The 13,717-nt window shown below is 26.3% G+C and overlaps 1 protein-coding gene across 1 annotated transcript; it reads left to right on the top strand.

Moving 5' to 3' along the window:
- The first annotated feature begins 9,986 nt into the window (after positions 1-9,986).
- LOC128960777 (serine-rich adhesin for platelets-like) lies at positions 9,987-12,183 on the top strand. The gene is made up of 2 exons (XM_054306910.1): positions 9,987-10,044; positions 10,154-12,183. Exons 1-2 carry the CDS (start codon positions 9,987-9,989, stop codon positions 12,181-12,183), a joined length of 2,088 nt encoding a protein of 695 aa, XP_054162885.1.
- The last annotated feature ends 1,534 nt before the right edge of the window (positions 12,184-13,717 follow it).

Genomic DNA, 13,717 nt, shown 5'->3' on the forward strand with positions numbered 1-13,717 from the left:
AATAGATATTTCTATTAAGATCCGTTAAAAACATGTGAATCAATCACGTATTAAAAAATGAGTAGATTTTTCTATTAGTCTTTAGTAAGGAATTAACAATCATTTAACCCATTAAAAAATGAATAGATATTTCTATTAAGATCCGTTAAAAACATGTGAATCAATCACGTATTAAAAAATGAGTAGATTTTTCTATTAGTCTTTAGTAAGGAATTAACAATCATTTAACCCATTAAAAAATGAATAGATATTTCTATTAAGATCCGTTAAAAACATGTGAATCAATCACGTATTAAAAAATGAGTAGATTTTTCTATTAGTCTTTAGTAAGGAATTAACAATCATTTAACCCATTAAAAAATGAATAGATATTTCTATTAAGATCCGTTAAAAACATGTGAATCAATCACGTATTAAAAAATGAGTAGATTTTTCTATTAGTCTTTAGTAAGGAATTAACAATCATTTAACCCATTAAAAAATGAATAGATATTTCTATTAAGATCCGTTAAAAACATGTGAATCAATCACGTATTAAAAAATGAGTAGATTTTTCTATTAGTCTTTAGTAAGGAATTAACAATCATTTAACCCATTAAAAAATGAATAGATATTTCTATTAAGATCCGTTAAAAACATGTGAATCAATCACGTATTAAAAAATGAGTAGATTTTTCTATTAGTCTTTAGTAAGGAATTAACAATCATTTAACCCATTAAAAAATGAATAGATATTTCTATTAAGATCCGTTAAAAACATGTGAATCAATCACGTATTAAAAAATGAGTAGATTTTTCTATTAGTCTTTAGTAAGGAATTAACAATCATTTAACCCATTAAAAAATGAATAGATATTTCTATTAAGATCCGTTAAAAACATGTGAATCAATCACGTATTAAAAAATGAGTAGATTTTTCTATTAGTCTTTAGTAAGGAATTAACAATCATTTAACCCATTAAAAAATGAATAGATATTTCTATTAAGATCCGTTAAAAACATGTGAATCAATCACGTATTAAAAAATGAGTAGATTTTTCTATTAGTCTTTAGTAAGGAATTAACAATCATTTAACCCATTAAAAAATGAATAGATATTTCTATTAAGATCCGTTAAAAACATGTGAATCAATCACGTATTAAAAAATGAGTAGATTTTTCTATTAGTCTTTAGTAAGGAATTAACAATCATTTAACCCATTAAAAAATGAATAGATATTTCTATTAAGATCCGTTAAAAACATGTGAATCAATCACGTATTAAAAAATGAGTAGATTTTTCTATTAGTCTTTAGTAAGGAATTAACAATCATTTAACCCATTAAAAAATGAATAGATATTTCTATTAAGATCCGTTAAAAACATGTGAATCAATCACGTATTAAAAAATGAGTAGATTTTTCTATTAGTCTTTAGTAAGGAATTAACAATCATTTAACCCATTAAAAAATGAATAGATATTTCTATTAAGATCCGTTAAAAACATGTGAATCAATCACGTATTAAAAAATGAGTAGATTTTTCTATTAGTCTTTAGTAAGGAATTAACAATCATTTAACCCATTAAAAAATGAATAGATATTTCTATTAAGATCCGTTAAAAACATGTGAATCAATCACGTATTAAAAAATGAGTAGATTTTTCTATTAGTCTTTAGTAAGGAATTAACAATCATTTAACCCATTAAAAAATGAATAGATATTTCTATTAAGATCCGTTAAAAACATGTGAATCAATCACGTATTAAAAAATGAGTAGATTTTTCTATTAGTCTTTAGTAAGGAATTAACAATCATTTAACCCATTAAAAAATGAATAGATATTTCTATTAAGATCCGTTAAAAACATGTGAATCAATCACGTATTAAAAAATGAGTAGATTTTTCTATTAGTCTTTAGTAAGGAATTAACAATCATTTAACCCATTAAAAAATGAATAGATATTTCTATTAAGATCCGTTAAAAACATGTGAATCAATCACGTATTAAAAAATGAGTAGATTTTTCTATTAGTCTTTAGTAAGGAATTAACAATCATTTAACCCATTAAAAAATGAATAGATATTTCTATTAAGATCCGTTAAAAACATGTGAATCAATCACGTATTAAAAAATGAGTAGATTTTTCTATTAGTCTTTAGTAAGGAATTAACAATCATTTAACCCATTAAAAAATGAATAGATATTTCTATTAAGATCCGTTAAAAACATGTGAATCAATCACGTATTAAAAAATGAGTAGATTTTTCTATTAGTCTTTAGTAAGGAATTAACAATCATTTAACCCATTAAAAAATGAATAGATATTTCTATTAAGATCCGTTAAAAACATGTGAATCAATCACGTATTAAAAAATGAGTAGATTTTTCTATTAGTCTTTAGTAAGGAATTAACAATCATTTAACCCATTAAAAAATGAATAGATATTTCTATTAAGATCCGTTAAAAACATGTGAATCAATCACGTATTAAAAAATGAGTAGATTTTTCTATTAGTCTTTAGTAAGGAATTAACAATCATTTAACCCATTAAAAAATGAATAGATATTTCTATTAAGATCCGTTAAAAACATGTGAATCAATCACGTATTAAAAAATGAGTAGATTTTTCTATTAGTCTTTAGTAAGGAATTAACAATCATTTAACCCATTAAAAAATGAATAGATATTTCTATTAAGATCCGTTAAAAACATGTGAATCAATCACGTATTAAAAAATGAGTAGATTTTTCTATTAGTCTTTAGTAAGGAATTAACAATCATTTAACCCATTAAAAAATGAATAGATATTTCTATTAAGATCCGTTAAAAACATGTGAATCAATCACGTATTAAAAAATGAGTAGATTTTTCTATTAGTCTTTAGTAAGGAATTAACAATCATTTAACCCATTAAAAAATGAATAGATATTTCTATTAAGATCCGTTAAAAACATGTGAATCAATCACGTATTAAAAAATGAGTAGATTTTTCTATTAGTCTTTAGTAAGGAATTAACAATCATTTAACCCATTAAAAAATGAATAGATATTTCTATTAAGATCCGTTAAAAACATGTGAATCAATCACGTATTAAAAAATGAGTAGATTTTTCTATTAGTCTTTAGTAAGGAATTAACAATCATTTAACCCATTAAAAAATGAATAGATATTTCTATTAAGATCCGTTAAAAACATGTGAATCAATCACGTATTAAAAAATGAGTAGATTTTTCTATTAGTCTTTAGTAAGGAATTAACAATCATTTAACCCATTAAAAAATGAATAGATATTTCTATTAAGATCCGTTAAAAACATGTGAATCAATCACGTATTAAAAAATGAGTAGATTTTTCTATTAGTCTTTAGTAAGGAATTAACAATCATTTAACCCATTAAAAAATGAATAGATATTTCTATTAAGATCCGTTAAAAACATGTGAATCAATCACGTATTAAAAAATGAGTAGATTTTTCTATTAGTCTTTAGTAAGGAATTAACAATCATTTAACCCATTAAAAAATGAATAGATATTTCTATTAAGATCCGTTAAAAACATGTGAATCAATCACGTATTAAAAAATGAGTAGATTTTTCTATTAGTCTTTAGTAAGGAATTAACAATCATTTAACCCATTAAAAAATGAATAGATATTTCTATTAAGATCCGTTAAAAACATGTGAATCAATCACGTATTAAAAAATGAGTAGATTTTTCTATTAGTCTTTAGTAAGGAATTAACAATCATTTAACCCATTAAAAAATGAATAGATATTTCTATTAAGATCCGTTAAAAACATGTGAATCAATCACGTATTAAAAAATGATGAGTAGATTTTTCTATTAGTCTTTAGTAAGGAATTAACAATCATTTAACCCATTAAAAAATGAATAGATATTTCTATTAAGATCCGTTAAAAACATGTGAATCAATCACGTATTAAAAAATGAGTAGATTTTTCTATTAGTCTTTAGTAAGGAATTAACAATCATTTAACCCATTAAAAAATGAATAGATATTTCTATTAAGATCCGTTAAAAACATGTGAATCAATCACGTATTAAAAAATGAGTAGATTTTTCTATTAGTCTTTAGTAAGGAATTAACAATCATTTAACCCATTAAAAAATGAATAGATATTTCTATTAAGATCCGTTAAAAACATGTGAATCAATCACGTATTAAAAAATGAGTAGATTTTTCTATTAGTCTTTAGTAAGGAATTAACAATCATTTAACCCATTAAAAAATGAATAGATATTTCTATTAAGATCCGTTAAAAACATGTGAATCAATCACGTATTAAAAAATGAGTAGATTTTTCTATTAGTCTTTAGTAAGGAATTAACAATCATTTAACCCATTAAAAAATGAATAGATATTTCTATTAAGATCCGTTAAAAACATGTGAATCAATCACGTATTAAAAAATGAGTAGATTTTTCTATTAGTCTTTAGTAAGGAATTAACAATCATTTAACCCATTAAAAAATGAATAGATATTTCTATTAAGATCCGTTAAAAACATGTGAATCAATCACGTATTAAAAAATGAGTAGATTTTTCTATTAGTCTTTAGTAAGGAATTAACAATCATTTAACCCATTAAAAAATGAATAGATATTTCTATTAAGATCCGTTAAAAACATGTGAATCAATCACGTATTAAAAAATGAGTAGATTTTTCTATTAGTCTTTAGTAAGGAATTAACAATCATTTAACCCATTAAAAAATGAATAGATATTTCTATTAAGTTAAAAACATGTGAATCAATCACGTATTAAAAAATGAGTAGATTTTTCTATTAGTCTTTAGTAAGGAATTAACAATCATTTAACCCATTAAAAAATGAATAGATATTTCTATTAAGATCCGTTAAAAACATGTGAATCAATCACGTATTAAAAAATGAGTAGATTTTTCTATTAGTCTTTAGTAAGGAATTAACAATCATTTAACCCATTAAAAAATGAATAGATATTTCTATTAAGATCCGTTAAAAACATGTGAATCAATCACGTATTAAAAAATGAGTAGATTTTTCTATTAGTCTTTAGTAAGGAATTAACAATCATTTAACCCATTAAAAAATGAATAGATATTTCTATTAAGATCCGTTAAAAACATGTGAATCAATCACGTATTAAAAAATGAGTAGATTTTTCTATTAGTCTTTAGTAAGGAATTAACAATCATTTAACCCATTAAAAAATGAATAGATATTTCTATTAAGATCCGTTAAAAACATGTGAATCAATCACGTATTAAAAAATGAGTAGATTTTTCTATTAGTCTTTAGTAAGGAATTAACAATCATTTAACCCATTAAAAAATGAATAGATATTTCTATTAAGATCCGTTAAAAACATGTGAATCAATCACGTATTAAAAAATGAGTAGATTTTTCTATTAGTCTTTAGTAAGGAATTAACAATCATTTAACCCATTAAAAAATGAATAGATATTTCTATTAAGATCCGTTAAAAACATGTGAATCAATCACGTATTAAAAAATGAGTAGATTTTTCTATTAGTCTTTAGTAAGGAATTAACAATCATTTAACCCATTAAAAAATGAATAGATATTTCTATTAAGATCCGTTAAAAACATGTGAATCAATCACGTATTAAAAAATGAGTAGATTTTTCTATTAGTCTTTAGTAAGGAATTAACAATCATTTAACCCATTAAAAAATGAATAGATATTTCTATTAAGATCCGTTAAAAACATGTGAATCAATCACGTATTAAAAAATGAGTAGATTTTTCTATTAGTCTTTAGTAAGGAATTAACAATCATTTAACCCATTAAAAAATGAATAGATATTTCTATTAAGATCCGTTAAAAACATGTGAATCAATCACGTATTAAAAAATGAGTAGATTTTTCTATTAGTCTTTAGTAAGGAATTAACAATCATTTAACCCATTAAAAAATGAATAGATATTTCTATTAAGATCCGTTAAAAACATGTGAATCAATCACGTATTAAAAAATGATTAGATTTTTCTATTAGTCTTTAGTAAGGAATTAACAATCATTTAACCCATTAAAAAATGAATAGATATTTCTATTAAGATCCGTTAAAAACATGTGAATCAATCACGTATTAAAAAATGAGTAGATTTTTCTATTAGTCTTTAGTAAGGAATTAACAATCATTTAACCCATTAAAAAATGAATAGATATTTCTATTAAGATCCGTTAAAAACATGTGAATCAATCACGTATTAAAAAATGAGTAGATTTTTCTATTAGTCTTTAGTAAGGAATTAACAATCATTTAACCCATTAAAAAATGAATAGATATTTCTATTAAGATCCGTTAAAAACATGTGAATCAATCACGTATTAAAAAATGAGTAGATTTTTCTATTAGTCTTTAGTAAGGAATTAACAATCATTTAACCCATTAAAAAATGAATAGATATTTCTATTAAGATCCGTTAAAAACATGTGAATCAATCACGTATTAAAAAATGAGTAGATTTTTCTATTAGTCTTTAGTAAGGAATTAACAATCATTTAACCCATTAAAAAATGAATAGATATTTCTATTAAGATCCGTTAAAAACATGTGAATCAATCACGTATTAAAAAATGAGTAGATTTTTCTATTAGTCTTTAGTAAGGAATTAACAATCATTTAACCCATTAAAAAATGAATAGATATTTCTATTAAGATCCGTTAAAAACATGTGAATCAATCACGTATTAAAAAATGAGTAGATTTTTCTATTAGTCTTTAGTAAGGAATTAACAATCATTTAACCCATTAAAAAATGAATAGATATTTCTATTAAGATCCGTTAAAAACATGTGAATCAATCACGTATTAAAAAATGAGTAGATTTTTCTATTAGTCTTTAGTAAGGAATTAACAATCATTTAACCCATTAAAAAATGAATAGATATTTCTATTAAGATCCGTTAAAAACATGTGAATCAATCACGTATTAAAAAATGAGTAGATTTTTCTATTAGTCTTTAGTAAGGAATTAACAATCATTTAACCCATTAAAAAATGAATAGATATTTCTATTAAGATCCGTTAAAAACATGTGAATCAATCACGTATTAAAAAATGAGTAGATTTTTCTATTAGTCTTTAGTAAGGAATTAACAATCATTTAACCCATTAAAAAATGAATAGATATTTCTATTAAGATCCGTTAAAAACATGTGAATCAATCACGTATTAAAAAATGAGTAGATTTTTCTATTAGTCTTTAGTAAGGAATTAACAATCATTTAACCCATTAAAAAATGAATAGATATTTCTATTAAGATCCGTTAAAAACATGTGAATCAATCACGTATTAAAAAATGAGTAGATTTTTCTATTAGTCTTTAGTAAGGAATTAACAATCATTTAACCCATTAAAAAATGAATAGATATTTCTATTAAGATCCGTTAAAAACATGTGAATCAATCACGTATTAAAAAATGAGTAGATTTTTCTATTAGTCTTTAGTAAGGAATTAACAATCATTTAACCCATTAAAAAATGAATAGATATTTCTATTAAGATCCGTTAAAAACATGTGAATCAATCACGTATTAAAAAATGAGTAGATTTTTCTATTAGTCTTTAGTAAGGAATTAACAATCATTTAACCCATTAAAAAATGAATAGATATTTCTATTAAGATCCGTTAAAAACATGTGAATCAATCACGTATTAAAAAATGAGTAGATTTTTCTATTAGTCTTTAGTAAGGAATTAACAATCATTTAACCCATTAAAAAATGAATAGATATTTCTATTAAGATCCGTTAAAAACATGTGAATCAATCACGTATTAAAAAATGAGTAGATTTTTCTATTAGTCTTTAGTAAGGAATTAACAATCATTTAACCCATTAAAAAATGAATAGATATTTCTATTAAGATCCGTTAAAAACATGTGAATCAATCACGTATTAAAAAATGAGTAGATTTTTCTATTAGTCTTTAGTAAGGAATTAACAATCATTTAACCCATTAAAAAATGAATAGATATTTCTATTAAGATCCGTTAAAAACATGTGAATCAATCACGTATTAAAAAATGAGTAGATTTTTCTATTAGTCTTTAGTAAGGAATTAACAATCATTTAACCCATTAAAAAATGAATAGATATTTCTATTAAGATCCGTTAAAAACATGTGAATCAATCACGTATTAAAAAATGAGTAGATTTTTCTATTAGTCTTTAGTAAGGAATTAACAATCATTTAACCCATTAAAAAATGAATAGATATTTCTATTAAGATCCGTTAAAAAACATGTGAATCAATCACGTATTAAAAAATGATTAGATTTTTCTATTAGTCTTTAGTAAGGAATTAACAATCATTTAACCCATTAAAAAATGAATAGATATTTCTATTAAGATCCGTTAAAAACATGTGAATCAATCACGTATTAAAAAATGAGTAGATTTTTCTATTAGTCTTTAGTAAGGAATTAACAATCATTTAACCCATTAAAAAATGAATAGATATTTCTATTAAGATCCGTTAAAAACATGTGAATCAATCACGTATTAAAAAATGAGTAGATTTTTCTATTAGTCTTTAGTAAGGAATTAACAATCATTTAACCCATTAAAAAATGAATAGATATTTCTATTAAGATCCGTTAAAAACATGTGAATCAATCACGTATTAAAAAATGAGTAGATTTTTCTATTAGTCTTTAGTAAGGAATTAACAATCATTTAACCCATTAAAAAATGAATAGATATTTCTATTAAGATCCGTTAAAAACATGTGAATCAATCACGTATTAAAAAATGAGTAGATTTTTCTATTAGTCTTTAGTAAGGAATTAACAATCATTTAACCCATTAAAAAATGAATAGATATTTCTATTAAGATCCGTTAAAAACATGTGAATCAATCACGTATTAAAAAATGAGTAGATTTTTCTATTAGTCTTTAGTAAGGAATTAACAATCATTTAACCCATTAAAAAATGAATAGATATTTCTATTAAGATCCGTTAAAAACATGTGAATCAATCACGTATTAAAAAATGAGTAGATTTTTCTATTAGTCTTTAGTAAGGAATTAACAATCATTTAACCCATTAAAAAATGAATAGATATTTCTATTAAGATCCGTTAAAAACATGTGAATCAATCACGTATTAAAAAATGAGTAGATTTTTCTATTAGTCTTTAGTAAGGAATTAACAATCATTTAACCCATTAAAAAATGAATAGATATTTCTATTAAGATCCGTTAAAAACATGTGAATCAATCACGTATTAAAAAATGAGTAGATTTTTCTATTAGTCTTTAGTAAGGAATTAACAATCATTTAACCCATTAAAAAATGAATAGATATTTCTATTAAGATCCGTTAAAAACATGTGAATCAATCACGTATTAAAAAATGAGTAGATTTTTCTATTAGTCTTTAGTAAGGAATTAACAATCATTTAACCCATTAAAAAATGAATAGATATTTCTATTAAGATCCGTTAAAAACATGTGAATCAATCACGTATTAAAAAATGAGTAGATTTTTCTATTAGTCTTTAGTAAGGAATTAACAATCATTTAACCCATTAAAAAATGAATAGATATTTCTATTAAGATCCGTTAAAAACATGTGAATCAATCACGTATTAAAAAATGAGTAGATTTTTCTATTAGTCTTTAGTAAGGAATTAACAATCATTTAACCCATTAAAAAATGAATAGATATTTCTATTAAGATCCGTTAAAAACATATTGCCTGTTGATATTGCATATTGATATAACCTGTACTTATATAAGTACTGATTGACTAACTAATAGTCTATTAGTTTGTAATAAATATTTATTGAATTTTCATTTGCTTCAATTGTGGTGACAGACATACCGATGCCGACTAAAAAAACTGATGATAGCATTATCTTAGATGAAAACTTGCCGTCAAAACAACATATTTTAGTGACAACAGATGGAAATGATGATTACCACAGAAGATAAGTCAGAAGACAAATATAGTAAACGTTGAATCAATGCCTACTAATGACGAAAAAGACAATGAAGTCGTGAAGAAAACGACTTTAAGTGATAGTAAAGTTATTGTTTCTGAGAAAACAAATGACAAAAACAAAGTATCGACAACAACAACGACAACAACTGATTAAAAAAAAAACAATTGTCGGACAACAACAACAACTAGACGACGACAAAGATGTCGCTGAATTGGTATCAAAGTCGACAACAATCGATGATAAAAATAATAGTATAGTAAACGACAAGAAGATAAAAGAGGATAATAATAATAGTCTGTCAAATGTTGAAGAAGTTATAAAATCAGTAGATATTAGTACCACTGATGATGACAAAGATGTCAAAGACATACCGTCGTTGTCGACAAAAACCATTGATACCATTGTTGGCGGCATTGAAAACATGTCGTCAAAACCAGTATCGGAGAAACCAGTGGTCAAGACCACAGAAGACAACAACACGACTAAAACTACAGTCGATGCCTACAAACCCATTGTTGTCGAAGAAGATGTCCAGAAATTTAGCGATAATAATAACAATACTAAAACAGATCCAAAACAATTGACAACAGATTCGTTGCCACAACAGTTGCCAACAATTGACAACAAAAACACATCCGCAACGACAACAACAACAACTGATCCAATAGTTTCGTCTAAAGACAACACGAAATCAATTGTTGATGACTTTAAAGCTGATGACAACAGTATAGCAAAAGATAAGAAGACTTCTGCTACTGATGTTAGAGAACTAGAAGAAGAAGTAGAAGAAGAGGAAGTGATCCTAAAGTTTAACGATATATCAGTATTGCCGCCACAAAAATCAGATACCATTGTTGGCGTCGTCGCCGCCGATGACGACTATTCAGCCGATAGATCGTTGACATACAAAGTGATCAGTAATGATGACGACAATGTAATTGACGCCAAACGACGAATTAGTGAAACAATTACCGATTATTTGCCGAAACAAAAATCAACAGATGATTTGTCGACAACATTATCGACAAAAAGCAGCGATAGTTCTTCATCTTCTTCTTCGGGCAGTACACTGATTAGTGAAGATAATAAAGACAACAATAAAAATCAATTGAAAACAATGTCCAGCGATTTGATGGCTAAATCATCAGATGATAGCATAGATAAGACAACACCAACAACAACAACGACAGATATTGATGTCAATATTGGTGTCTTGGCTGACAATATCGTAGCTAAATCTGGTGATCAATTGAAGACAACCATTGAAATCATACAATCATCGGTCAGTCCATTGAAAGCTAGTAGTGGTGGTAGTGGTGGTGAAGATCTGTTGCCAGACATTAGCAGCGATAGTACAACAGATAAGCAGATGAAAGTCGATGACAATGTCAAACAAGATATGACTAACGAAAAGAGGTCTTCAATAGCGTCGACGGCGGCAACAGTTGATGACAATAACAAGTTATTATCAACGGATGTGCCATCAGTTGAGCAAACAATGTCGTCGACAACAAAAATAACTGACGAATTGGACACTAGTTCTTCCAGTTCTTTGTTAAATAGCAGCAAAAATAATGACATTATATTAGACAAGAATTTAGCGAACAAGTCGTCAGCGATTGAATTGTCTGAAGAAGTCATAGTTTTGGCTAAAGATGACGAACTAAAGAAGTCGTCGTTGATATCGTCAGAAAACATGAAAAAGACAAATAATGAAGAAAAACAAGTGACGACCAAAACTAAGGACACTTTTGACACTAATTCAGGTGATGTCAAGTCTACGATTACTACCATAACAACAACAACAACTGATACCAATGTTTCTGATAATACAATTCAAACAGAGATGACAACAACAATGGTTGACGAAAACAAGTCATCATTGGATGTGTCGTCAAAACCAATACAGACATCGATAGTCATGAGCTCTACCATCGATGAATCGATGGTCACTGGACTGGACATCACTACTGCTGATGATGACAACAATAAACTATCCACTGATGATAATGTATTGATAAACAAGAAATTGTTGGAAACAGTTAGCGATAATAGTAAAGACATTTCAATTGGCGATACAATAGTTGAAGATTTGTCGTCAAAGTCGATACCAGTTAGTGATAATTATATTGGAAATGACAAGAAAAACGAGAAAAAGGACAAAAAAAAGAAGAAGAAAAGTCTTATTGCTGAAGAAGAAGAAAAGTCTTATTGCTGAAGAAGAAGAAAAGTCTTATTGCTGAAGAAGAAGAAAAGTCTTATTGCTGAAGAAGAAGAAGAGTCTTATTGCTGAAGAAGAAGAAGAGTCTTATTGCTGAAGAAGAAGAAGAGTCTTATTGCTGAAGAAGAAGAAGAGTCTTATTGCTGAAGAAGAAGAAGAGTCTTATTGCTGAAGAAGAAGAAGAGTCTTATTGCTGAAGAAGAAGAAGAGTCTTATTGCTGAAGAAGAAGAAGAGTCTTATTGCTGAAGAAGAAGAAGAGTCTTATTGCTGAAGAAGAAGAAGAGTCTTATTGCTGAAGAAGAAGAAGAGTCTTATTGCTGAAGAAGAAGAAGAGTCTTATTGCTGAAGAAGAAGAAGAGTCTTATTGCTGAAGAAGAAGAAGAGTCTTATTGCTGAAGAAGAAGAAGAGTCTTATTGCTGAAGAAGAAGAAGAGTCTTATTGCTGAAGAAGAAGAAGAGTCTTATTGCTGAAGAAGAAGAAGAGTCTTATTGCTGAAGAAGAAGAAGAGTCTTATTGCTGAAGAAGAAGAAGAGTCTTATTGCTGAAGAAGAAGAAGAGTCTTATTGCTGAAGAAGAAGAAGAGTCTTATTGCTGAAGAAGAAGAAGAGTCTTATTGCTGAAGAAGAAGAAGAGTCTTATTGCTGAAGAAGAAGAAAGTCTTATTGCTTATTGCTGAAGAAGAAGAAGAGTCTTATTGCTGAAGAAGAAGAAGAGTCTTATTGCTGAAGAAGAAGAAGAGTCTTATTGCTGAAGAAGATGAAGAGTCTTATTGCTGAAGAAGAAGAAGAGTCTTATTGCTGAAGAAGAAGAAGAGTCTTATTGCTGAAGAAGAAGAAGAGTCTTATTGCTGAAGAAGAAGAAGAGTCTTATTGCTGAAGAAGAAGAAGAGTCTTATTGCTGAAGAAGAAGAAGAGTCTTATTGCTGAAGAAGAAGAAGAGTCTTATTGCTGAAGAAGAAGAAGAGTCTTATTGCTGAAGAAGATGAAGAGTCTTATTGCTGAAGAAGAAGAAGAGTCTTATTGCTGAAGAAGAAGAAGAGTCTTATTGCTGAAGAAGAAGAAGAGTCTTATTGCTGAAGAAGAAGAAGAGTCTTATTGCTGAAGAAGATGAAGAGTCTTATTGCTGAAGAAGAAGAAGAGTCTTATTGCTGAAGAAGAAGAAGAGTCTTATTGCTGAAGAAGAAGAAGAGTCTTATTGCTGAAGAAGATGAAGAAGAAGAAGACATAAGTCATTTTATTTTATTATATAAAAAAAATTTTATTATTATTAGTATTATTACATATGATGTAAAATACATTGTATTGTATTGAATAAAAAATGAGAGATAGATAGAGAAAAAACAAACAAACAAACAAAAAATTATTGATAATAATAATTATAATAATTGAGTTTAACATTATTAATGATATTTTATAGATTTTTTTGTTGTGTGTATTATTTTTGTTGTTTGGTTTGTTATATATACGGTAATTGATATGATTGTGAATTAAGTGAATTAAAAAAAAAAAAAAAAATCAAATCTAATAAAC

This window comes from Oppia nitens, unplaced genomic scaffold (genome assembly GCF_028296485.1).
Source record: "Oppia nitens isolate AA-2021 unplaced genomic scaffold, nextdenovo-longstitch-racon4-pilon3 scaffold53_pilon_pilon_pilon, whole genome shotgun sequence".
In the NCBI taxonomy this organism is placed as follows: Eukaryota; Metazoa; Arthropoda; class Arachnida; order Sarcoptiformes; family Oppiidae; genus Oppia; species Oppia nitens.